General features: G+C 38.2%; 3 protein-coding genes across 4 annotated transcripts in view; 2 read left to right on the forward strand and 1 right to left on the reverse strand.

The window, feature by feature from the left end:
- Nucleotides 1-203: 203 nt before the first annotated feature.
- Nucleotides 204-6,372, forward strand: LOC146485065 (uncharacterized). The gene is made up of 3 exons (XM_085104016.1): nucleotides 204-407; nucleotides 4,576-4,754; nucleotides 5,800-6,372. Exons 1-3 carry the CDS (start codon nucleotides 362-364, stop codon nucleotides 6,019-6,021), a joined length of 447 nt encoding a protein of 148 aa, XP_084960142.1. The 5' UTR covers nucleotides 204-361; the 3' UTR covers nucleotides 6,022-6,372.
- Nucleotides 6,373-10,420: 4,048 nt separating this feature from the next.
- Nucleotides 10,421-16,139, forward strand: LOC146485066 (uncharacterized). Of its 2 annotated transcripts, none has more exons than XM_085104018.1 (3): nucleotides 10,421-10,728; nucleotides 14,528-14,673; nucleotides 15,586-16,139. In XM_085104018.1, the coding sequence occupies exons 1-3, from the start codon at nucleotides 10,683-10,685 to the stop codon at nucleotides 15,805-15,807; spliced, it is 414 nt and encodes a 137-aa protein (XP_084960144.1). In that variant the 5' UTR covers nucleotides 10,421-10,682; the 3' UTR covers nucleotides 15,808-16,139. The 2 variants fall into 2 exon arrangements, with proteins under 2 accessions (XP_084960144.1, XP_084960143.1); XM_085104017.1 differs by having other exon boundaries at nucleotides 10,440-10,728; nucleotides 14,528-14,706.
- Nucleotides 16,140-19,680: 3,541 nt separating this feature from the next.
- Nucleotides 19,681-22,720, reverse strand: part of LOC146485067 (uncharacterized) — a 26,925-nt gene continuing 23,885 nt past the window's right edge. Inside the window, exons 25-26 of the mRNA XM_085104047.1 lie at nucleotides 21,055-21,101; nucleotides 19,681-20,621 (exon numbers count right to left, since the gene is read on the reverse strand). Coding sequence (XP_084960173.1) covers nucleotides 20,582-20,621; nucleotides 21,055-21,101 — 87 coding nt within the window. The 3' untranslated portion in view covers nucleotides 19,681-20,581. The remainder of the gene's footprint in view (nucleotides 20,622-21,054; nucleotides 21,102-22,720) is intronic.

Genomic DNA, 22,720 nt, shown 5'->3' on the forward strand with positions numbered 1-22,720 from the left:
ATAAACCTCGTGACTTGCGTTTTGTAGTTAAAAAGTGGAAAGGTAGGAAACAACACACTCTATTTTAATCTGCGTAAACTTTAATTAAATCGAGGTCAAGTTTAAATTTAAAACCGGACCAACGAGGTTTAAAGTTTCAAAAAAATGCGCTTGAATTGAAGAAACCGTCTCATGCAGTTTTTGTGTTTGTTTGGTTTTAATACGATATCATTCTTTGTCACATAGTCCGAAACACGCCGTGAAATTTACGTATCATTCAACCAACCAACGACACAGCAACCGCGATTAATTGAAACGCAAGTAACCGAGCTGAATTGAATTACGCGTTGTTCATTGCGTCGCTTGTTTCCAACTCTGAATTATGAAGGCTTTCCTCCTGTTCGTCTCCCTTGTTGCGCTACCATGTGGTAAGATTATTTTGAAGCTAATTCTATTCATATATAAATGTACGGTATACTAACAGACTGCAGTCTCTAACTAAAATACACGGCCAGTAAGCGAAATGATTCGCGAACTGCGGACACAGCACGATCACCGAAAAATTTGATTTTCGTTCGCTTTTATACACAATTGCTCAAGGCCTTTTGTAACATGCATCACAGTAGCGTTTGGACAAACGTCAAGGAGATGGGTGGGTATTCTTAAAATCGTTTTCAGTCTGACTGTGTTTAAGCCATTCTCCCCCGGGGGTACTCCCTTATAGGGGCTGTATAGGTATGCGCGGCCCTAAAGGGTACGGTTTTTCAGCCGCTTTGGTCATAAATAGGGCATTGATTTTAGCCATTTTGCCTCCATTTTGGTAATAAATAGGCTATCAATTTTTGCACTCTAGTCTTGAATTCGTTATTTATTTATTTTTTTTTTTTTTAAGAAGAAGCTACTTCTTTATTATGATGTTTACGGCAACTGTGTCAACTGTGTCAATTGTGTACGTGTTGTGCTGGGCTCCGGGGGAGTTTTGAACTTAAGTTGACCAGACACTATATATCGGGTCATAAATAGGGTAAGGGTTTTGGGAAGCGGGCCACACACCCCTACCCAATTTTTTTGGGAGTACCCCCCCCCCCCTCCGGGTTCTCCCCTTAATGTACCAAAAACGTTTGAAGAAGATTTTCATCTGGCCTCAAACATGTTCATTAGTTTTATTTAACATTCCTTCATGACTCAGTGAATCGCCGTTTCTGTGAGGGGCTAAACAGGGCATTGGTGCATGCATGTATACTTAACGTATGGGGTTATGGAATTATTTGCAGATGTTGTCTTATTCGGCGCTCAAAGCAATTCCAGCACGAACTAGAGACATCTATAGCTCAGACCGTGATAAGCAAACGCTTTTGGACAAAAGCCTAAAAGTAGTAGATTTAGCTCTACTTTTGAAGTTTCGACCTTGCGTGGCTTATTCTATTTACAGAAGACTCTAAATGAAGATGTGGCCCAGCTTTTGTAATCAGCTCTGTATTTTGGAATCTTTATCTTTGATATTATCATATGATCATGAACTAAAAAAAGGAGGCAAATTTCCATCCTACCACTATCACACTCTGATCACGTGAAACAGTACAATCAACACTCACGATTTGTAAATAGCCAACAGGTTTGCTTCCCACCAGTTGAGATTTGAAACATGTGTTATGATCAGTTTATAGATTATTTTACTGATTTATAGTGTCTCCAATTTTTATTTAGCACAATAGTGCTTTTAAAAAACTTCGAAACTTAAATAATTTTTAATAAATAAAATAATAACAATGGCCTGTCATACATTGCGCAATGTTAATGATTAGAAACAGTGTTATATATATCATATGTACTGTCAGGTGTCAAGTGACCATGCATGAAGTTTGGTGTACAAAGTCTAAACTCTGCCTATTTATAATTCTTTGTTTTCTTTCATTAGACACATGAAATAACAATAATACAACTCTCGAGATCAAGACTGATAAAAATTAAACACATTGTGAAAAATATATAAGGGTTTGCAAGCGGTTCCGTGCCGAAATCCGGGAGAAACAAATTCAAATTTTTAAGACGGTTTGGAATTCTAGGAATTTGTTGTATTAATAAATTTTCTTGGTGGCGTCAATCATTGAGTGTTGAAAGTAATTTAGCATTTTTATTTTGGTTTTGATTTAAGCAATATGATTGGCTACAAAGTCAAAATCACGGGTTATGATTTAACACTCGAATATTTTTTAAAGACAATTTTATAACAAGGTACTAGTGAGCAGCACACAGCAACGAAATCTTGTTGACTCAAGGTTTATTCCCCGACCGGTTTCGCCTGATAACTACAGACTTCATCAGGGAGTATGGAACAAGATTACATGGGGAACTTATTTATACATAACTTTTACAATACAAATCACGTTCCCGTAAGGGTGTGAACAACTAAACACCCACAAGAAATACGTGCAGGATATGACTAGAATCCTGCGTAGAAGGTGTGATGTTAATTTTGGGGCTCACGCATTTAACGTTAAATCCGTGAGCCCCAACTCGACTAAATTGGAACGAGCTCGAAGATTAAACCCCGTGACTTGCGTTATGAAATTAACCTGAGAAGGTAGGATCAACAAACGCTATTTTAATTTACGAAAACTCTGATCAAATTGAAACCAAGTTTAATACAGGCCAACGAGTTTATAAGTCTCAGAAAAAAAGAAGAAGAAGAAGAAGAAGAAGAAGAAGAAGAAGAAGAAGAAGAAGAAGAAGAAGAAGAAGAAGAAGAAGAAGAAGAGAAATTGGGCGTGAACTAACAAACCTTCTCAGTTTATTTGTGGTATAATTCTTTGTCACATAGGCCGATGTATTAATTTCGTAAAAGGAAAGAAGTTTAGTCCGTATGACAATAATGTGCTTTGTTCATTAATCCCTGAGACCACTGTTAATCAAAACTCAAGGAGAGCTGAAATGATCACTTACCCACCTGCAGACCGAAACAATACACAAGACTGTGCTTTGTTTATTAATCCATAAAGCAACCGCGATTAATCTGATTAATTAAAACTCTAAAATAGACGTTGTTCATTGCGTCGTTGGTTTCCAACTCTGAACAACTGATGAAAGCTTTCCTCCTGTTCGTGGTAAGATTATTTTGAAGCTAATTCTGCTTCATAATAAAAATGTATAATATACTTACAGACTGCAGTTTCTAAATACGCGAGCGGCAAACGACGATTCGATTCGCGAAACCGGATCCAGCACGATCACCAAAAGATTTGATTTTCGTTTGATTTTGCACGCGATTGAGGCTTTTTTGTAAGTTTGCATTCAAGTAGTGTTTAGACCCTGGTTTATTCAAACGTCAAGGAGATGGGTGGGCCAAATATTCCCAAATCGCAGCCAATTAAATCAACTGCAGATATGTTTCGAATCTGACTCTGTCCAACTTTAACTGAAGGCCATTCTGCAAGATTTCAATCCGGCCCCAAACATGTACATTAACTTTGTTGATATCTGTTCCTACTCAAGCTCTGTTCATGCTCGCCGTTTCTGTGAGAGGCTAAACACGGCATTGGTGGGGCATGTATAACTAAGGTACGGGGTAATATGCAGAAATATCTGCAAATGCTTTGTCATTCGCATCAGCGCTCATAGCAAGTCCAGCACCAACCAGTCAAGCATTTATAGATCTTTCTTACCGTGCAAAGCAAACGCTTTGGATAAAAGCCTACGAGAAGGACATTTAGTTTTCTCCAGTTTGAAATTTTTCGTCAAAATTTTACACCTTGTCTGGTTCAAAGTCTGTTGATGATGGGAAACAGTTAGTGTTATTGTTAGGTGTCAAGTAATATATCAAACACGAGGAAGAGTGTTTCCTCCGATTTCCAAACACCGAGAAGTAGGTTGGAAAAACGAGGCGTAGCCGAGCTTTTTTTAACCAACTTCGAGGTGTTTGGAAATAGGAGGAAACACTCTTTCGAGTGTCTGATATAGTTTTTCAAACTATTGATAATTCTTGGAGAAATTTGAAGCAAAAGTTCACAAAATTTTATGATAATTTAGATCACATTTTTAAACCTCCTTCACGGTAGTGATTCGCTTTGTGTCGGCTTGATGAATTATTAATGTGTTTGAGAAGTGACCATGAACATTGAAGTTTGGTGTACAAAGTCTAAACTCTGCCTATTGAACGATTCTTCGTTTTGATTCACTGGATAAATGAAACCATAATAAAACTCTCAAAATCGAGACCGAGAAAAATTGGACACATTGTGAAAAATATATAAAGTGTTGCCACTGGTTCCGTGCAAAAATCCGGGACAAACAAATTGTAATTCATCTAACAGAGATAAGACGGTTTGGAATTATAAGGATTTGTTGGAATTGTTCTTTAGCTACGTAGCCTGCAAAAGCAGACGTATTCCCTGCCGGAAAAACGCTATTCTTTAAGCAGTGTCATCTTGGTGGTGTCATTTGAGTGTTGAAAGTAATTTTGTATTTGCATTTTGGTTTTGATTGCTATTCTGCAGTGTGCAAGTTTAAGAACGTTTCGGTGCCGAAGTTGTACTAGGGGCGTCAAAATGGTTAACTGAATTTCTACTGACATCGAAACCTTTAATATTGTTCTTCCAGTTCTTGGTATCCAGTGTTATTCGTGTGTGGCGACTACCACAAGAATTTGTGATGGAGTATCAGACTACAACGTGACAATTTGTCCACCGGAGAATGACGCATGCGCAACAGGATTTCACACATTTAAAATGGGCGCTACACAGACGGTGAAAACCTACCTGATGATCTGCGCTACTTGGGTAATTAATTATATAGCGTATTTATCTAAACTTACCTTTTAAGGTATACTTATACTTTTTTATATACTATTTAACAATAGGGAGCTTAAGCAACGACGACGGCGACTTCAACTACGACGCCGCAAACAATAGGTTTAATGAGCAAAAACAATCACTCTGCACGTGCGTTTTACATTTTGGTACATTTCTTTGCCGTCCTCTGCAAAACAACAACGTGAAATGACCACATTTACGGTTTTGTGGAGAACCTGAACGCACGACGGTGAATTTTTCATTTAACTTTCTTAACTTGTACGTTACTCCTACCAATTTGGTTCCTGGATAGTTTGCCATTTTTGTTAAAGTTGAGCGAGTTGAAATAATCGCGAAGTAACACAAATGAAATAAAGAGATATTTTCGCGTGACTTTTTCGTTGCCGTTACCGTCGTCATTGCTTAAGCTCCCTATTTATTCCACGAGCGCGCGTTGGATATGAGATGATAGATAGCTAAAGAGGCGCGAAGTGTCGAGTTGGGTATAATCATCTCATATCCAACAAGCGTGAGTGGAATAATTGTTTTATTAAAAACAATTAAGTAATATTGGTAGGCCTTGCTGATTTGCTTTTCAAGAGCAACCAGAAAACAATTTATGGTCGCTACTTCTCGGGCATGGTATAATGGCTCATATACCATGGCCGCTAAGCCAATCAAAACCCTGGAATCGCATTATACAATGATCCAGTTTTTAATAATTTAATATATATCTTTGCTAACATTAAGAACATACCAGGAGTATCCCTGCTTATCAGTGCGAGAGTTGACTTTATTGTCTATCACTGTTGGCTGTTGCCAACACCTGTCAATGTTTCTTTCAGAGGTTTTGCATCTCTAAGCCAGCTAACAACAACTCTATTTTCTTTGAAAAATTAAATACGTTCTTTTGTTCGTTTTGTTTTTTTTCTGCTCACAACCTTTTCGTTTATTTTGAAAATTAAACAAAGTGATTTATATATTATTATTACGTTGTTTCAATTTTTCAAATTTCTTTTGTCTACGTCTTCAGGCTGCCTGTGAAACACATAAAAATTACACCTGCGCAATGGTAAAGAACTGGGCGAAAACCAGTGACCTACACGAGGTTACAGCGTGTGATATGAAGTGTTGCCAAACGGACAAGTGTAATACAGTGGCACTTGAACTAAAAAAACCTAGTCCTGCCTCAGCATCCCACAATGTCCCTACATTTTTCCTGCTACTGGCCGGCTTCGCTTCCCTTACTAACTGATCGACTTTAAACAGTTCCATGTTCGGCGTGGGGTGAGGATGGCTACTCTAAGCAGTGAGCAATACAATGCAGCCGATAGAACTGCCTGTTTCAGCTATGTAGTTTAATTTTTTAAAAGGAAAGCGAAAATAAACACTGTAGTATTTCAAGAGGTTGCAAAAATAGTCTGTGAGTAGAAAGGAAAACAAAAACGTTTCATGGTAAACTCCTAGCTTCCTTAATTTGTAAAGACAACGTTATAACAGTTGTCATTAACATTAGAACTTGACATTGCTGTTACTAGAATAGATATGTGACAAAATGAATAAAAACTTCATGTTAATTGATGATATGAATTTCAACAGCACAAAATGAACCTGTCTTATTTAATCCTTGGTACAGGGTGTGAGGAAGAGGTGGGGTTCTTGATTTCCACAAAATTACCTCAATGGGCCCGAAGTTCAGAATAATCGATAAAAGACTGCTAAAATAGACGCACCGAAGAGTAAAAATACCAAAGTAAACTTGCAAAACAGTGATTTTCATATTTAAAATGTTTGGCATTTGCGACAACATGCCTATCAAAACTTAGTTTCCGTGACAACGACACTTAACTTGGGAATAAAAGTGTCACGTTGAAATGGATCGCGAGAATAAAAACCTTGTCCTCCGAAAATAAAAGCCACTCGAGACAGGGAAAAGCTGTTACCTCGATTCGTAGATTTAATAATAGCTACGATATAATCCAATTTTGCTTAATTGTTTTCCCAAACCGCTTTTTGGCCTTGCCGTCATAGTCCACCTCCGTCTCTAGACTAGCCCTGTTTCCTTGGGAGTGGCTCTGTCCTGAGGCCCGTTTCACTCAAGCAGAATATTCACCCTATGAATATCGCGATGAACTGAACAATGTACAGACTTTTTTATTGTGGACAATTCCCTTAGTCCTTATAAGTAAAGGTTAAGTTATATATAAACAAGTGAAAACAAACGATAATATTGTTTTGTTTTTTTTTTGGTGAAGTATTTCTGACATTGACTTTATTTATTTCTATCACTTCGAACTTGACAATGGCGTCATGACGACTCCGAAACGTTGTTCGGTTTTATCGTTTGTTTTCATTTATTTATGTAATTCCCTTAGTACTGTAAAAATCCCCGTTATTCTCTACATCAAAACCTGAAAAATGAAAAGAATACATAAAAACGGGCCGGGGCCCGTTTCTGGACACTCACAATAGCTTATCGGGCCCTAAAACTATTTAATGAACGGAGAAAGGAAAGTTCCTTGGAGATGCGTGACACTTGAAAATGTTTTCGGATTGGATTGATATAAAAATAATTATCAAAAAGTGTCAAAAATGGTTTGAAAGAAAGACAGACGTTTCGGGTATATAACCCTTCTTCAGTGTGGAGAAAACCGTTGAAATACGCTACTGGAAACACGCGCGCATATGAATAGTAGCGCGCGCATGCATTGAAAGTTACAATTCAAACATAGTTAAAATTGATGTTAAGTCCATCCGGCTGAACAGTCCCAAGTTGGAAAATCAACCTCATTTCACACTGCTTTCGCTGGAGGTTTGTCCCATTGCATAACCTCATACCCCGCACCCGGATATCTGAAATACTGTGATCCGTGGAGTTGAAATATTGGGCCACCGGGAACCCTGGAGTGTTGTTGCGAATGCTGCGTAAGTGCTCGCTAAAACGGCTCCTGAGGGTCCGCCCGGTTTCACCAATGTAAAGAATGGTAGGGCATCGGTCACAGGATATGCAGTACACAAGATTACTGGACTGGCAGGTGAAATGACCACGGACAGTAATCTTGTGTACTGCATATCCTGTGACCGATGCCCTACCATTCTTTACATTGGTGAAACCGGGCGGACCCTCAGGAGCCGTTTTAGCGAGCACTTACGCAGCATCCGCAACAACACTCCAGGGTTCCCGGTGGCCCAACATTTCAACTCCACGGATCACAGTATTTCAGATATCCGGGTGCGGGGTATGAGGTTATGCAATGGGCCAAACCTCCAGCGAAAGCAGTGTGAAATGAGGTTGATTTTCCAACTTGGGACTGTTCAGCCGGATGGACTTAACATCAATTTTAACTACGTTTGAATTATAACTTTCAATGCATGCGCGCGCTACTATTCATATGCGCGCGTGTTTCCAGTAGCGTATTTCAACGGTTTTCTCCACACTGAAGAAGTGTTATATACCCGAAACGTCTGTCTTTCTTTCAAACCATTTTTGACACTTTTTGATAATTATTTTTATATCAATCCAGTCCTAAAACTATTTTGCGTGCACGATGAGCCCTAATTTAGGGAATCAATCAGTTTATTGGTTTATTCAATCAGACAAATTTTCTGAACTGTCGACTCAGTGAGAATATTAGAAAGTATAAATTTTCTGCCGCAGGGTGAGTGTTTTATTTCAAATCCATTGGTAAAGGTGAACACTAACCAATAATTGAACTCTGTTTTATGGTTAGGTCTAGCCTTTTTCTCTCATTTTACGTATGGCTTAATTTTCTTCATGTAAGAAGCAAAATTTACTAGGCAGTGACAGTATTACGTGGCGCGCGTTGACTGTTCACAAACCGGTTGGCCTGGATCGATCATCCTAAAAAACTAAAGAGAATAATAAGAACAGAAAAAAATAAATATCATTTGAAATCCATTAAACAAAACTCTATCGGCAAATGTCATTTTTTGAGCGTGAAGAAAACTATCGTAACTCGATAGATAGGCGATCCATGTACATAGTATTTTGATATCTTTTTGGACCCCACACCCATATAAATCATGTAGCTTAGAATGTCAGTTCTACTGAAATGTTTCTTTTAGGTGGGTTTAAGAGGATACCTTGCTCTCCTGTATAACAGGTAGTATGTGTATTCGCATGAGGCCAAGAAGAATTAAGGATTAATTTTTAAGCTCATTTTCCCAAATTGCACGACGAGGGCAATTTACGAAGACTTTGAAAATACAAGTGAAAATTAATCTTTAATCTACGAGGAATCATTGCACTTTTATAACAGAGAGGGCAAAATGTTCTTAAAACCACCAAGGAACTTCGTAAAACAGTCAGTAAAACACTCACCGTATAAGCAAGCAAACAAAGTAACAAATTATTTAATTTTTTCGTAGCGTCCAAAACAAACAAAACTGACGAGAAGAGTTACCATTAACACATGTAATTAAGAGAGGATACAATTGTAATTCAGGAACAAACTTACAACGATAAAACTTAAATGCTAGCCATCAATTAATTGTTGACCTGCGCTGTGAAGCTTTCTACCGCTTGAAAAATCACAAGAACACACATCGATAAAAATAGCAAACGGTGGATCCAGAGAAGGAACTTGCGGAGTAATTTCTTCCACTAAATTTAACCTCCTCCTTCCTCCCATCAAAAGGACACTGTTATGCTCGGTTATCGTTCGTTGCACGAAAAAGCAGGAAGAAGTAGCGAGGTAAAATCACTAATGGTCGCCGTGACTGATTTCAGTTTCTAAGCCAACCATCAGGCCAAATATCAATCCGATCCAAGTTTTTAGCTTTGGCACAAATAATCTTTTACTGTTTCTTGTAAGAGACACGAAAACTTAAGCTTTAGGAATATCCTTTCTAGTTGCAGCACTTGATTTCCATGTATTTTTGTTACAAACAACCCGGCTTAAAAAGTCGGACTCCAAAGAACCTCAAAGAACTCGTTGATTTTGGGCACAAAATGAAGGGACCAACCAAATGTAGAACTGGCGTGCTCAGCCAATGAGGAGCGAGTATTTTCACCGCTCGCGACCCATCAGCAGAAGTAAGTAATTTTGCCCTCGATGAAAGGAAAAATTAAGAAAAAATGCCCTCTGTTACAAGAAATCAGCATTCAGTAATTTTGCCCTCTCTACTACATTATTATTGCTATTGTTGATGAGCAGTTTGCTGCTGCACTAAAAATGTAAATAACTTCAGAAAGGTTGAGGAACTTGTAAGGTCACTACGTGCAAACGATAAGCAGATTTCGATAAATGCTATGGAAGAAATTGGAGCTCCGCTTTTAGGCTTGGCTAACTATATATATTAAGAGTTTGATGGAATTGTTCTTTAACAATGCCAGCTTAATTGGTGGTGTCAGTTGAGTGTTGAAAGGTTGTACTTTGGTTTTGATTTACACTATGTGACTGGCTACAAATTCTTCTAACACTTTCTCAGCTAATGAACTAAGTATAACGTAATACAATCAAATTCACGGGTTATGGTTTTAATACTAATTAAATTGGAACGACCTCTGAATGAATAACCTCGTGATTTGCGTTTTGTAGTTGAAAAGTGAAAAGGTAGGAAACAACACACTCTATTTTAATCTGCGTAAACTTTGATTAAATCGAGGTCAAGTTTAAATTTAAAACCGGACCAACGAGGTTTAAAGTTTCAAAAAAATGTGTGTGAATTGAAGAAACCGTCTCAGTTTTTGTTTTTGTTTGGTTTACGATATCATTCTTTGTCACGCAGTCCGAAACACGCCGTGGAATTTACGTATCACTCAACCAACCAATGACACAGTAATGTGTTTCGTTCATTAATTAATAAAGCAACCACGATTACTTGAAACGCAAGTAACCGAGCTGAATTGAATTACGCGTTGTTCATCGCGTCGCTTGTTTCCAACTCTGAACTATGAAGGCTTTCCTCCTGTTCGTCTCCCTTATTGCGCTACCATGTGGTAAGATTATTTTGAAGCTAATCGTCTATTCATATATAAATGTACGGTATACTTACAGACTGCAGTCTCTAACTAAAATACACGGCCAGTAAGCGAAATGATTCGCGAACTGCGGACACAGCACGATCACCAAAAAATTTGATTTTCGTTCGCTTTTATACACAATTGCTCAAGGCCTTTTGTAACTTGCATCACAGTAGCGCTTGGACAAACGTCAAGGAGATGGGTGGGTATTCTCAAAATCGTTTTCAATCTGACTGTGTTTAACTTTAAGTTTAAGCCATTCTCCCCCGGGGGGTACTCCCTTATATGGGCTGTATGAGGTATGTGCGGCCCTAAAGGGTACGGTTTTTTAACCGCTTTGGTCATAAATAGGGTATTGATTTTAGCCATTTTGCCGCCATTTCGGTAATTAATAGGGTATCGAGTTTTGCACTATAGTCTTGATTTGTTTTTTTTTGTTGTTGTTTTTTTTTTTAGAAGAAGCTACTTTTTCATTATGATGTTTACGGCAACTGTGTCAACTGTGTCAATTGTGTACGTGTTGTGCTAGGCTCCGGGGGAGTTTTGAACTGAAGTTGACCAGACACTATATATCGGGTCATAAATAGGGTATCACATGTTTGGTCAGGTCATAAATAAGGTAGGAAAACTCGCAGATTTTGGTCATAGATAGGGTAAGGGTTTTGGGAAGCGGGCCGCATACCCCTACCCAATTTTTTGGGGAGTATCACCCCCTCCGGGTTCTCCCCTTAATGTACCAAAAACGTTTGAAGAAGATTTTCATCTGGCCTCAAACATGTACATTAGTTTTGTTTAACATTCCTTCATGACTCAATGAATCGCCGTTTCTGTGAGGGGCTAAACAGGGCATTGGTGCATACATGTATAATTAACGTATGGGGTTATGCGGAATTATTTGCAGATGTTGTTTTATTCGGCGCTCAAAGCAATTCCACCACGAACCAGACACATCTATAGCTCTGACCGCGATAAGCAAACGCTTTTGGACAAAAGCCTAAAAGCAGTAGATTTAGTTCTACTTTTGAAGTTTCGACCTTGCGTAGCTTAATCTCTTCACAGAAGACTCTAAATGAAGATGTGGCCCAGTTTTTGTAATCAGCTCTGTATTTTGGAATCTTTATCTTTGATATATGATCACGAACTAAAAAAAGGAGGCAAATTTCCATCTTGCCACTATCACGCTCTGATCACGTGAAACAGTACAATCAACACTCACGATTTGTAAATAGCCAACAGGTTTGCCTCCCACCAGTTGAGATTTGTAACATGTATTATGATCAGTTTATATAGTATTTCACTGATTTATGGTGTCTCCAATTTTTATTTAGCACAATAGTGCTTTTGAAATACTTCGACACTTAAATAATTTTTAATAAATAAAATGATAACAATGGCCTGTTACCCTCCGACATCATACATTCCGCAATGTTAATGATTAGAAACAGTGTTATATATATTACTGTCATGTGACCATGCATGAAGTTTGGTGTACAAAGTCCAAACCTTGCCTATTTATAATGCTTCGTTTTCTTTCACTGGATACATGAAATAACAATAATACAACGGGTGTCTAGAAAACTCAGACCTAGAAAACTCAGACCTCAGACCTCAGACCTAGAAAACTCAGACCCCCCAATTCTGGAAAACTCAGACCTACAAAACTCAGACCCCCTTCAAACTAGAAATCTCAGAAGAAAAAGAGGTTGGAAATTGGAATACATTTTCATTACGGTGAAATATTATACGCTACATTTGTACAGTGTCTGCCTTTTATTATTTTACAACTAATTGCAAGATAACGGGAAAGATAACAATAATGTTTCCTGTTTCGTCTCATGACACGAATTTGCTCTTTAGAAGAAAATGAATCGACTGATTGGCATTTGTACATTTCTAAAATAATAAAATATTTTATATTTAAAAGAATCACGGCTCGTGTCAAATTGTCTACAGTGACAATCACCTCACTTGACAAGAAAACTCAGACCCCCCAATTCTGGAAAACTCAGACCCCCTTCAAAACTCAGAAAAATAAATAAACGTGAAGAGAGAATAAAGCAAAAACAGAAACATGAAACCACCAAACCGCGCCAAAATGTCATGTGCTGTTCACGTCGCGTGACAATCACACAACGCCGCTCAAGCCACAGCCGACATGACAGTGTAAAATGATTTTTTAACACAATATGTCGATTACAAACACTTAACATCGATTTTTTTGGTAGTACCAAACTGACACAATTTTAGTCCTTGAGATATTTAGGGGTATCATGATTTGGATTTTGCTTTATTCTCTCTTCGAATAAAAAGCCAATTTCGTGTCACGAGACGACAGGAACGGAGTGTTGTTATCTTTCCCGTTATCTTGCAATAATAAAAGGCAGACACTGATTAGCGTATAAAAAAATGAATTCCATTTTCCAACCACGTTTATTTCTTTTTCCGGGTTTTGTTGTTTGAAGGGGGTCTGAGTTTTCCAGAATTGGGGGGTCTGAGTTTTCTTGTCAAGTGAGGCGATTGTCACTGTAGACAATTTGACACGAGCCGTGATTTTTTAAGTATAAAATATTTTATTATTTTAGAAATTTACAAATACCAATCAGTCGATTTATTCTCATAAAGAGCAAATTCGTGTCATGAGACGAAACAGGAAACGTTGTTATCTTTCCCGTTATCTTGCAATTAGTTGTAAAATAATAAAAGGCAGACACTGTACAAATATAGCGTATAATATTTCACCGTAATGAAAATGTATTCCAATTTCCAACCTTTTTTTCTTCTGAGATTTCTAAATGTAGTTTGAAGGGGGTCTGAGTTTTGTAGGTCTGAGTTTTTCAGAATGGGGGGTCTGAGTTTTCTAGGTCTGAGGACTGAGGTCTGAGTTTTCTAGGTCTGAGTTTTCTAGACACCCTGTGTGTCTCGAAATGAAGACCGATAAAAATTGAACACATCGTGAAAAATATCACTGAGTAAGGGTTTGCAAACGGGTCCGTGCCGAAATCCGGGACAAAGAAAATCCAATTTTCCTAAGAAAGACAAGACGGTTTGGAATTCTAAGAACTTGTTGTATTGATAAATTGTTCTTTAACAATGTCAGCTTACTTGGTGGCGTCAATCAGTAAGTGTTGAAAGTAATATCGCATTTGTATTTTGGTTTTGATTTTAGCAATATGATTAGCTACAAAGTCAAAATTACGACCGGGTTTTTATGTAACACTCGAATAAAGTGGAATTTAATTTTATGTAGGGGTTTAGGTATCTACAGTTTATAAACTGGGCGCGCTACATCGCTAGGACGCGAAACACCTCTGAAGGTATGCGATAACCTTAACAAGTTTTCGTTTTGTTTCACTGGATACATGAAATAACAATAATAAAACTCTCAAAATCAAGACCGAGAAAAATTGAATATATTGTAAAAAATACATGGACTTTCGCCTTTGGTTCCGAGCAAATCTCTGGGACAAACAAATATGCTCATTCATCTAACAGAGATAAGACGGTTTGGAATTATAAGAATTTGTTGGAATTGTTCTTTAGCTACATAGCCTGCGAAAGCAGGCGTATTTCCTGCCGGAAAAACGCTATTCTTTAACCAGTGTCATCTTGGTGGTGTCATGTGAGTGTTGAAAGTAATTTTTTTTTTTGCATTTTGGTTTTGATTGCTATTCTGCAGTGTGCAAGTTTAAGAACTTTTCGGTGCCGAAGTTGTACTAGAAGCGTCAAAATGGTTAACTGAATTTCTACTGACATAGAAACCTTATTGTTCTTCCAGTTCTTGGTATCCAGTGTTATTCGTGTGTGTCGACTACCACAAGAATTTGTGATAAAGTATCAGACTACAACGTGACAATTTGTCCACCGGGGAATGACGCATGCGCAATAGGAGTTAACACATTCAAACTGGGCCATACACAGACGGTGAAAAACTACCTGATGACCTGCGCTACTTGGGTAATTAATTATATAGCGTATTTTTCTAAACCTACCTTAATATATTTTCATAATTATGCACGCAGGTTAGTGAAGCTTAACAATCATACGAAGCTCCCTCCCCTATTAAAACCTACTAAAATTTGGTGGCTAACATTCAAAACCTACCAGGAGCAGCCCTGCTTATCAGTGCCGGAGAGTTGTCTGCCTCTCTAGTGTCGTTTGGATTTACTTCACGATAATTTTGAATCACAATCTTTGGCCGTTGCAAACACCTGTCAATATTTCTTTCAGAGGTCTTGCGTCTCTTAGCCAGCTAACAACCACTTTATTTTCTTTGAAAAATTAAATAAGTTCGATTGTTCGTTTTGTTTTGTTTCCGCTCACAGCCTTTTCGTTTATTTTGAAAATTAAACAAATTGATTTATATATTGAAAGGAAATGTGATGTAATATTTTAAGCCTGGTGAACAAATGAGGTGATGATGTATTATTCAGTAATGACAAAGGCAAACTCGGAAAAAAGAAATTCCAAGTGCTCCTATCAGGAGTTGAACCTAAGACCTTCCGATTACTAGTTCGGATGCTCTACCACTGAGCTACAGAAGACTCGTGGGAGCTTAGGTTAAACTACGTTCATGGGACAAACATCCTGCATACTAGCAGTATGCAGGATGTTTGTCCCATGAACATAGTCTAATGGCCCACGAGTCTCCTGTAGCTCAGTGGTAGAGCATCCGAACTAGTAATCGGAAGGTCTTAGGTCCGACTCCTGGTAGGAGCACTCGGAATTTCCTTTTCCGAGTTTGCCTGGGTCATTACTGAATAATACATCATTCTGATTTATATATTATTATTAAGTTGTTTCAATTTCTTAAACTTCTTTTGTCTACGTCTACAGGCTGCCTGTGAAACACATAAAAATGACTCCTGCACATTTGTAAAGAACTGGGCGAAAACCAATAGCCAGCACGAGCTTACAGCGTGTGATATGAAGTGCTGCCAAACTGACAAGTGTAATACAGTGGCACTTGAACTAAAAAAACCTAGTCCTGCCTCAGCATCCCGCAATGTCCATACATTTTTTCTGCTACTGGCCGGCTTCGCTTCCCTTACTAACTGATCGACTTTAAACAGTTCCATGTTCGGCGTGGGGTGAGGATGGCTACTCTAAGAACTGAGCAATACAATGCAGCCGATAGAACTGCCTGTTTCAGCTATGTAGTTTAATTTTTCAAAAGGAAAGCGAAAATAAACACTGCAGTATTTAAGAGCTTGTCAAAATAGCCTGTGAGTAGAAAGGAAAACAAAAACGTTTCATTTTAAATACTACTAGCTTCCTAAATTTGTAAAGACAACGTTATAACAGTTGTCATTAACATTAGAACTTGACAATGCTGTTACTAGAACAGATATGTGACAAAATGAATAAAAACTTCATGTTAACTGACATAATGAACCTGTCTTATTCAACCTTGGTACAGGGGGTGAGGGAGGGGTGGGCTTTTGCATTTCTACAAAATTACCTCAATGGGCCCGTTTTCATTTATTCTTTCCTTTTCTTTTTCTTTTTAATATGGAGAAGTACGAGGATTTTGCAGGTACTAAGAGTACTGTCTGCAACAAAAAGATGAATCGTGGTTGCTTTATAATGGCAATTGAACTGAGTGGAGTGCAGTTTGGTCTGATATTATACGCGTGATTTCAAGTATGATTTCAGACCAGAATTGTACACCATTCAGTTCAATTACACTTTATTCTACCCATTTTGAAGTCACACAGTTCTTTGGTCATTATTAATATTTATTATCCACCTGGCTTTTTCTGGAAAAGAGGAAATTTGGGAAACAGAAATTGCAAACCTGCCCCCCCACCCCCCCAATTTTGTTTGGCCCTTTTTTTTTCTACTATTTGATTAGCTAGTGCAGGCAAGCGATGAAATTCGATTGGATTTGATTATTATTTAACATTCATTTTGCTGGCCTAAAAAAAGAATGCGATTTAAAGCAAAAAAAATGGTGCGATTCGTGAAAAAGTACAACTGTTGAGAGTCAATCAGATTGTAGGGATCACCAGTGATTTCGAAATGGGTGTAATAAACGGATTTATTACACCCATTTTGAAATCACTGGTGATCCTTGCAATCTGATTGGCTCTCAACAGTGCGATTTATTCCCAAATTGCACCATTTTTTGCTCTAAGTCACATCCTTTCTTTAGCCCATCAAAATGGAAATGAAGTAACAAAAATAGAATATTTATTTTGATAATGATACTCTGTGATTTCAAAATAGGTGTAATAAAGTGGTAATTGAACTTTGTGTCGTGCAATTTTGGTCTGAAATCATACTTGTGATTTCAAATCAAACTCGCGCTGCACGCTCGTTCGATTTTGAAATCACGCGTATGATTTCAGACCAAATTGCACTCCACTCAGTTCAATTACCATTATAAATGAACGAAGCACATTACTAGTGTGAATCGTTTCGGTCTGTGGAAGTGATCCGAAATTAGCTTGTTCTCTTTCAACTTTGAATTCACTGGTGCATCGGCCTATTTGACAATGAATCATATCGTAAACCAAATCAAAACTATGAGACGCGCACGGATTTTTTACGTTAAATTGTCGAATCAATATTAGTAGTAGCCCATGGCCTGGAGCCGGTGCCGATTAGACAATCGTTTCGTCTCCCAAAAGTGAAATCGGGTTACCTTGCAGGAGTTCGCAGTGTAGCTTGACATCGATTGTTTTTATCGCAGGATGCAAATGATTTTAGAAAAAACTAAAAAACATGTTGAGTCATCAAACCAGGACAAATCATAATTACTTCTAACTTTTAACGTCTAATGGCTCAGGTCACGTAAATGTTTCCAAGACGTAAACATGAAGTCATTCTTGGTTTGTGGTCTGTTTCTGATGGCCTTTCCATACGGTAAGCAAGCTACGAGACGGGTCCTTTATGCTTTATTGCTTATATACCTTATATCGACGATAACATGGCTTTGACACGTAAGCCGAGAAAGAATACTTATCTATATCAGTTCTATACATCAGATCTCATGACCTGACGAAGTGTGCGCTAGTCACACGAAACGCGTAGGAGAAATAAAGAAGTTATACAACTACAGTTCGCAGAGTGCTGCTCACTAGTTTAGTTTTTATTAAATTGAGATTTCAAAACTCTTTCGTCTGTATTAATCTTGGTTTCATAATTTTCTTATTCATCGTTTGTTATCAGACCAAAACTCGTTAATTATAAGGCTCCTTCAAAATGCAAGTTTGTAGGTTAGCGTCATAAACTAATTGATATTTTACTGATAATCCTAAACCCCCTGAGCTATTTTGACTCATTTTAAGCTTGCAAGCTAACTTTGTCATCTACGTAATTATTTAGTGTATTTGATACAGTGCAACCCTCTTTCGTTGCTCGAGTCAACTGAATTGAAATTCAGCCAGTGTATTTTACAGGCGTAGCGTGGCAGTGTCACGATTTAACCACTAAAACGTTTTTTTTTTTTTAACGCAGTAGAGAGTGACTCTAACTTTCGAGTCTGTGAATGAGATCACATAATTCAAATGAAACTTGTCGGACTGATACCTACTGTGGTTCTGTTTATTATATTCTGTACAAAGTGTATGAAGGTTTTTGATGACTTATAATTACAGAGCCGGCATTGGCAATTCAAACGAACGCAATTAAACATTTCTTTGTTATGGTGTCGCTTATGGGCTGTAGCGGTAATTAAGTTGGCAGTCCTAAAGTTCTACGATCGCAAACAATGCAAAAACGTTTCTTAAGTTTCGTGACCTTCGTCTTTAATTTTTGTTGCTATTTGGAGTTTTCCGTTGATTTCGGTCACATCCTTTCGAATGTGATCACGGTCAAATCACTGGCTCAAGAGGCCCGCCACTGAGATGTATTTGCATTTTGTATTTTTCCCTTAGTTACCGCTCTCAGCTGTTACCGGTGTGATCCAGAGTACCCCGCTCAGCCTCTGTGCTAAGACCCCGGCAGGACCTGAAAACTTAACTGACTGCAACACTGTTCCACCAACAATACCCAACACTCCATATGACGCTTGTTTGACGCTCTCACTGAAGGTCTCGTTTGGACAACTCACCTTTAATATGAGTAAGCTGTGGTGTTGTTACAAGGTAAAAGGATGTGTGAAGATCTGAAGCTGAGATGGCTGTTATGTTTTTATACAATCACGGAGTTATGTCAAGATTGTAGGAAAAGTTGTTTTAGACGTAGCAGATTTAACAAGAGCTGCATTACTGCCATGAAAATACCGAAGAACGCAATTTTCGTCGACGTGGTGGCCTTCTATTTGCGCGGCGGACGAATTCACAACCACTTACTCGTGCCAGTCTTCCGATGGTTTCTTGAGTCGGTGGAATTTCAAACAATGCCGATGACAGTTGATAATTCTCATGACATAAATCGGAATCATCGGTTTCTTGAATCTTCTACTTTTTTGTGTAAACGGGAATTTCTTACTTCAGATTATAAAAAGGCAGTATTATCACCAAGTCGGAACCTCATATCTTTTCCCAGAGTTTACGGATTTTCTTTCCTACACGTTCAGTTATTGGGTATGACACTAGCTACCAAACGCCATGATGATTAGTTTTAAATTCAGATTTTCATCCTTCTTAGTCTGACCAATATAACGTCACAAAACACTGCGAAAAAAAAAATAGATACTGGTCCCGTAAAGTCTCGTAAAAATTCCATTTACAACTCATGTCATTTGTAGGTGGGGTTGACCACCATCCATCCTCAACTGCTCAAGATATAAAACAACCAACTTCTCACAAAAAATTTCAGTGCAACATGTTTCCACCAGTAGGCTCGTGCATAGATCATAAAAAAAAAATATGCATCTGTTCTTTCCTTGAGCTTTGATACAAATGGGTGAAACACGTTATTCTTGTCTGTTTTATTGATAAAAGTCTTTCTTCTTTCCAGTCGCTTTGTAGCTTCTTTGAGGCCAAAGCGTGCAACGATTCAGGAGTCGATATTCGAAGCAAAGGGGGTTCCCTGGACAGCTGTAGGCTTACTAAGTGTTGCGAGGATGACAAGTGCAACGGTGCGATGGAGTCGGACGAAAATACAGTCAGTACACCACAGACAGGACCACACGAAAACCGGACTGCTAGGCCAATCGCTGGAGCAACGGGACACAATTGTGTTCCATTCATCTTTATTATGACCAGTGCGATGATTTCGCTTATATAGTGATTTTCAAATTGAACGCAACTGCTGGAGCACCATAAGCTATTCTATGTCTACGAGTATTCAACACTGGGCTGTATCATTCTAAAATACCGCTACGTTGGTTTCAACTGAATACCCAACCTTTATAATTTAGGATCTCATAAATAAAAAGTTAAAAACGGCGTTGATCGTTAGTAAAAAAACAAAAAAACAACGAGAAGCCGAAAACTACACTACTATTTTGTCAGCAAGGGATAAAAGGTCTGAACAATTTCTTTTGGGGGTATTTTGAGGATAACTTAAATTACTTAAATAACCCCTCGTTCCCAGGGCGTCTCCATCGCTCCTCCCAATTTGCAAGGGAAAAGCCATGGAAACAAGTTTTGCAAGAAAACCAAAGAAGACTTGGTCTGAATGGAGTTAATTTAAACACTAATAAAATGCAATCTTCTTGAGAAAAAAAATACAATAATTACTTTATTTCAATCCTCTCGAGTGATACGTTTCAGTAACAATCAACATAAATCTGACTTTGCAAGTTACACTCCGAGTTAACTTCCCTTATATTAAGTAAATAGCAAAGATATTTACAGTAAAAAATGTTCATAGAAAATTTGACGAGCAAATAAAATGTACAATTCATCAAAGATAGAAAAACGTTTCTCTTTAGCTTAACTCAGGGTGGCTTGGAGTCGGATTTCAGGGCAGACAGAAGCCTGGAAGAGAAGAGAGAGAGGAATTACGTGAGTCAGATAGTAGTAAAGGTATCATTACAATGTTGAGTTTTTAAACAGGTCTACGCTTGTCAATGCTTGTAGCGTTGAACAATTTTGTCCCTCGAATACAAAGTCTTTCAAGAGAACTTTCCAGGCCTCCTTCTGTGCTCTATGGATATTTTTGGGAGTATTGGAAGATCTCGGCCAGTCTTCAAGTGACTTCAATATTCATGATTCTAAGGAAGAGCTCGGTAACTCTTCGTGTAATTCAAAAGATTACCTATAACACTTGGGAGCACATTAATGACTAATTTTCGTGATTTCAGCCACTTCGATTGAGAATGGTGGTATCCGTTAAGTTTTCACAGGCAATTAATTGGTTAGATATTCACATGTCTTAAAGCTGAAAGAAATGGTGTTTTGGGGCACTTGCCTTTGTCGAAGGAACTGGTTCTGCCAACGGTAATCGTTGGCCATGTGCTGGAGAAGAAAATAGATACATTATATTAAAATGGAGATTCTCAGTGCGTGGTATGCTAGGCTGTCGGTCCTTGTTAAACTTGATTTTGAAATACCAAAGAGCTTGAAGACCTACTCCTATTGTAAATGCTTAAGAGCAATTCTCCAGGAAAGTGAAGCAAAGTTGGAAATGAAAAATTTTAACCCCTCTTCAATTTTTGTGTGTAGGTAGGTTACTTTGGGGGATAGACAAAAACAACCATATTTGGATCGGCTGATGTATCGTTGCCATGGTAACCGCACTATATGACCTCGGCCTTGGGACCATGTTTTGAGCAAAAGTTCCACTCTCAAAAAGTAAAAGTAAACGAGTCTGGTTCTCGGGTGCATGTGAACCAATTCAAATGAAATTCATACAGATGGTAGAACCACTCTCCCAGTTTATAAAATTTGCCGTTACAATAATTTGGGTTTTATAAACGAGAAGAAAATGCTCGTCCTACTATGTTCCCTGTCAGCCATTTAGACAAGCAGGAAAAACAAGCACAACGATATTCGTTATTTCTCCGAAAGTACTCTTTCCACATAAACCAAATTAGCAGCAGAGATTACATAGATATTGACGTTTCTAAATATCATAAAATCAATTTGGGGAAAACTATACTCTGGCCATGGGTGCTGAAGACACCTGGGACAAATTGCAAAAAATTGCAAAATTAGTAATTTTGAGAGCTCTAGTATTTAGCTCAAACAGGCTTTAGAGAGAGAAAATCAGCTTCAAAAGTATCTTTTATCATCTTGTCTGCTACCTACATTTAGTAAATAAGGTTTTGGCCAGCAAATTTGATGAAATATAAATTGATACAAAACCTACCTTGAGGGTTTTGGGAATTTCTTCAGGATGCTTTCGTCGCGTGGTTCTCTCCAGTATCTCTCCTTCGCACGTTCCGTCTTTTTGACCAAATCTAGCGCAGACTAACAGTTACTCCCATCGAATATCCAGTTTGCTGTGTTTCAGACCAGGGATGATGATACAAGTAGCCCGCCTACACTGACAAAGTCCAAAACATGGTCGTAATGCTTGCGATTTCTGCCGTCGAGCACCTAAATTCATCAATATTATTCAGCCAGGAAGTAGAGTAAATGTGTCGAGATCGATGTACAAAGCAAATGCATGCCTTTAAGCAATTCAAAGTAACGTCTTTGGCTAAAATCGAGTCAGATATTGCGATAGTCGACAAGCCAAGAATGGTAAATAAACTGAACGCATAGGCCGGAAGTCCGAGAAGCACGACTGCTGACCGGATGTAACACAATGTAATGGGATGTAACACCGGATGTATGTGTAATGATATCCTCTTGTAATGGGGCTGTTTCACAATGGCAATGGTGAAGAAAGCCAAACAAAAAAAAAACAAAAAAAAAACAGAATAACCGAATGAAAACAAAAACAAAGGAAATGAAGCTGAACTGAAGCTTGGGTGAAAATTGAACGCATAATCATAATAGCCGCACCCCCCCACCCCCCCCCCCCCCAAAAGATTGCTCTTTAGACTGTGAAAATGCAATTACAAATTCAGTTATGATAAACTATTCGTGACAAGAGAATTAAAAATTCGCGCATGAAATCTTATAATTAT

Source organism: Pavona decussata, unplaced genomic scaffold, assembly GCF_977016875.1.
Source record: "Pavona decussata unplaced genomic scaffold, jaPavDecu1.1 SCAFFOLD_28, whole genome shotgun sequence".
In the NCBI taxonomy this organism is placed as follows: domain Eukaryota; kingdom Metazoa; phylum Cnidaria; class Anthozoa; order Scleractinia; family Agariciidae; genus Pavona; species Pavona decussata.

Coding starts and splice junctions, on each gene's coding strand:
- LOC146485065 (XM_085104016.1), top strand. CDS start 362: ATGAAGGCTTTCCTCCTGTTCGTCTCCCTTGTTGCGCTACCATGTG. Junction 408..4,575: donor CCTTGTTGCGCTACCATGTG/GTAAGATTATTT, acceptor TTGTTCTTCCAG/TTCTTGGTATCCAGTGTTAT. Junction 4,755..5,799: donor TGATGATCTGCGCTACTTGG/GTAATTAATTAT, acceptor CTACGTCTTCAG/GCTGCCTGTGAAACACATAA.
- LOC146485066 (XM_085104017.1), top strand. CDS start 10,683: ATGAAGGCTTTCCTCCTGTTCGTCTCCCTTATTGCGCTACCATGTG. Junction 10,729..14,527: donor CCTTATTGCGCTACCATGTG/GTAAGATTATTT, acceptor TTGTTCTTCCAG/TTCTTGGTATCCAGTGTTAT. Junction 14,707..15,585: donor TGATGACCTGCGCTACTTGG/GTAATTAATTAT, acceptor CTACGTCTACAG/GCTGCCTGTGAAACACATAA.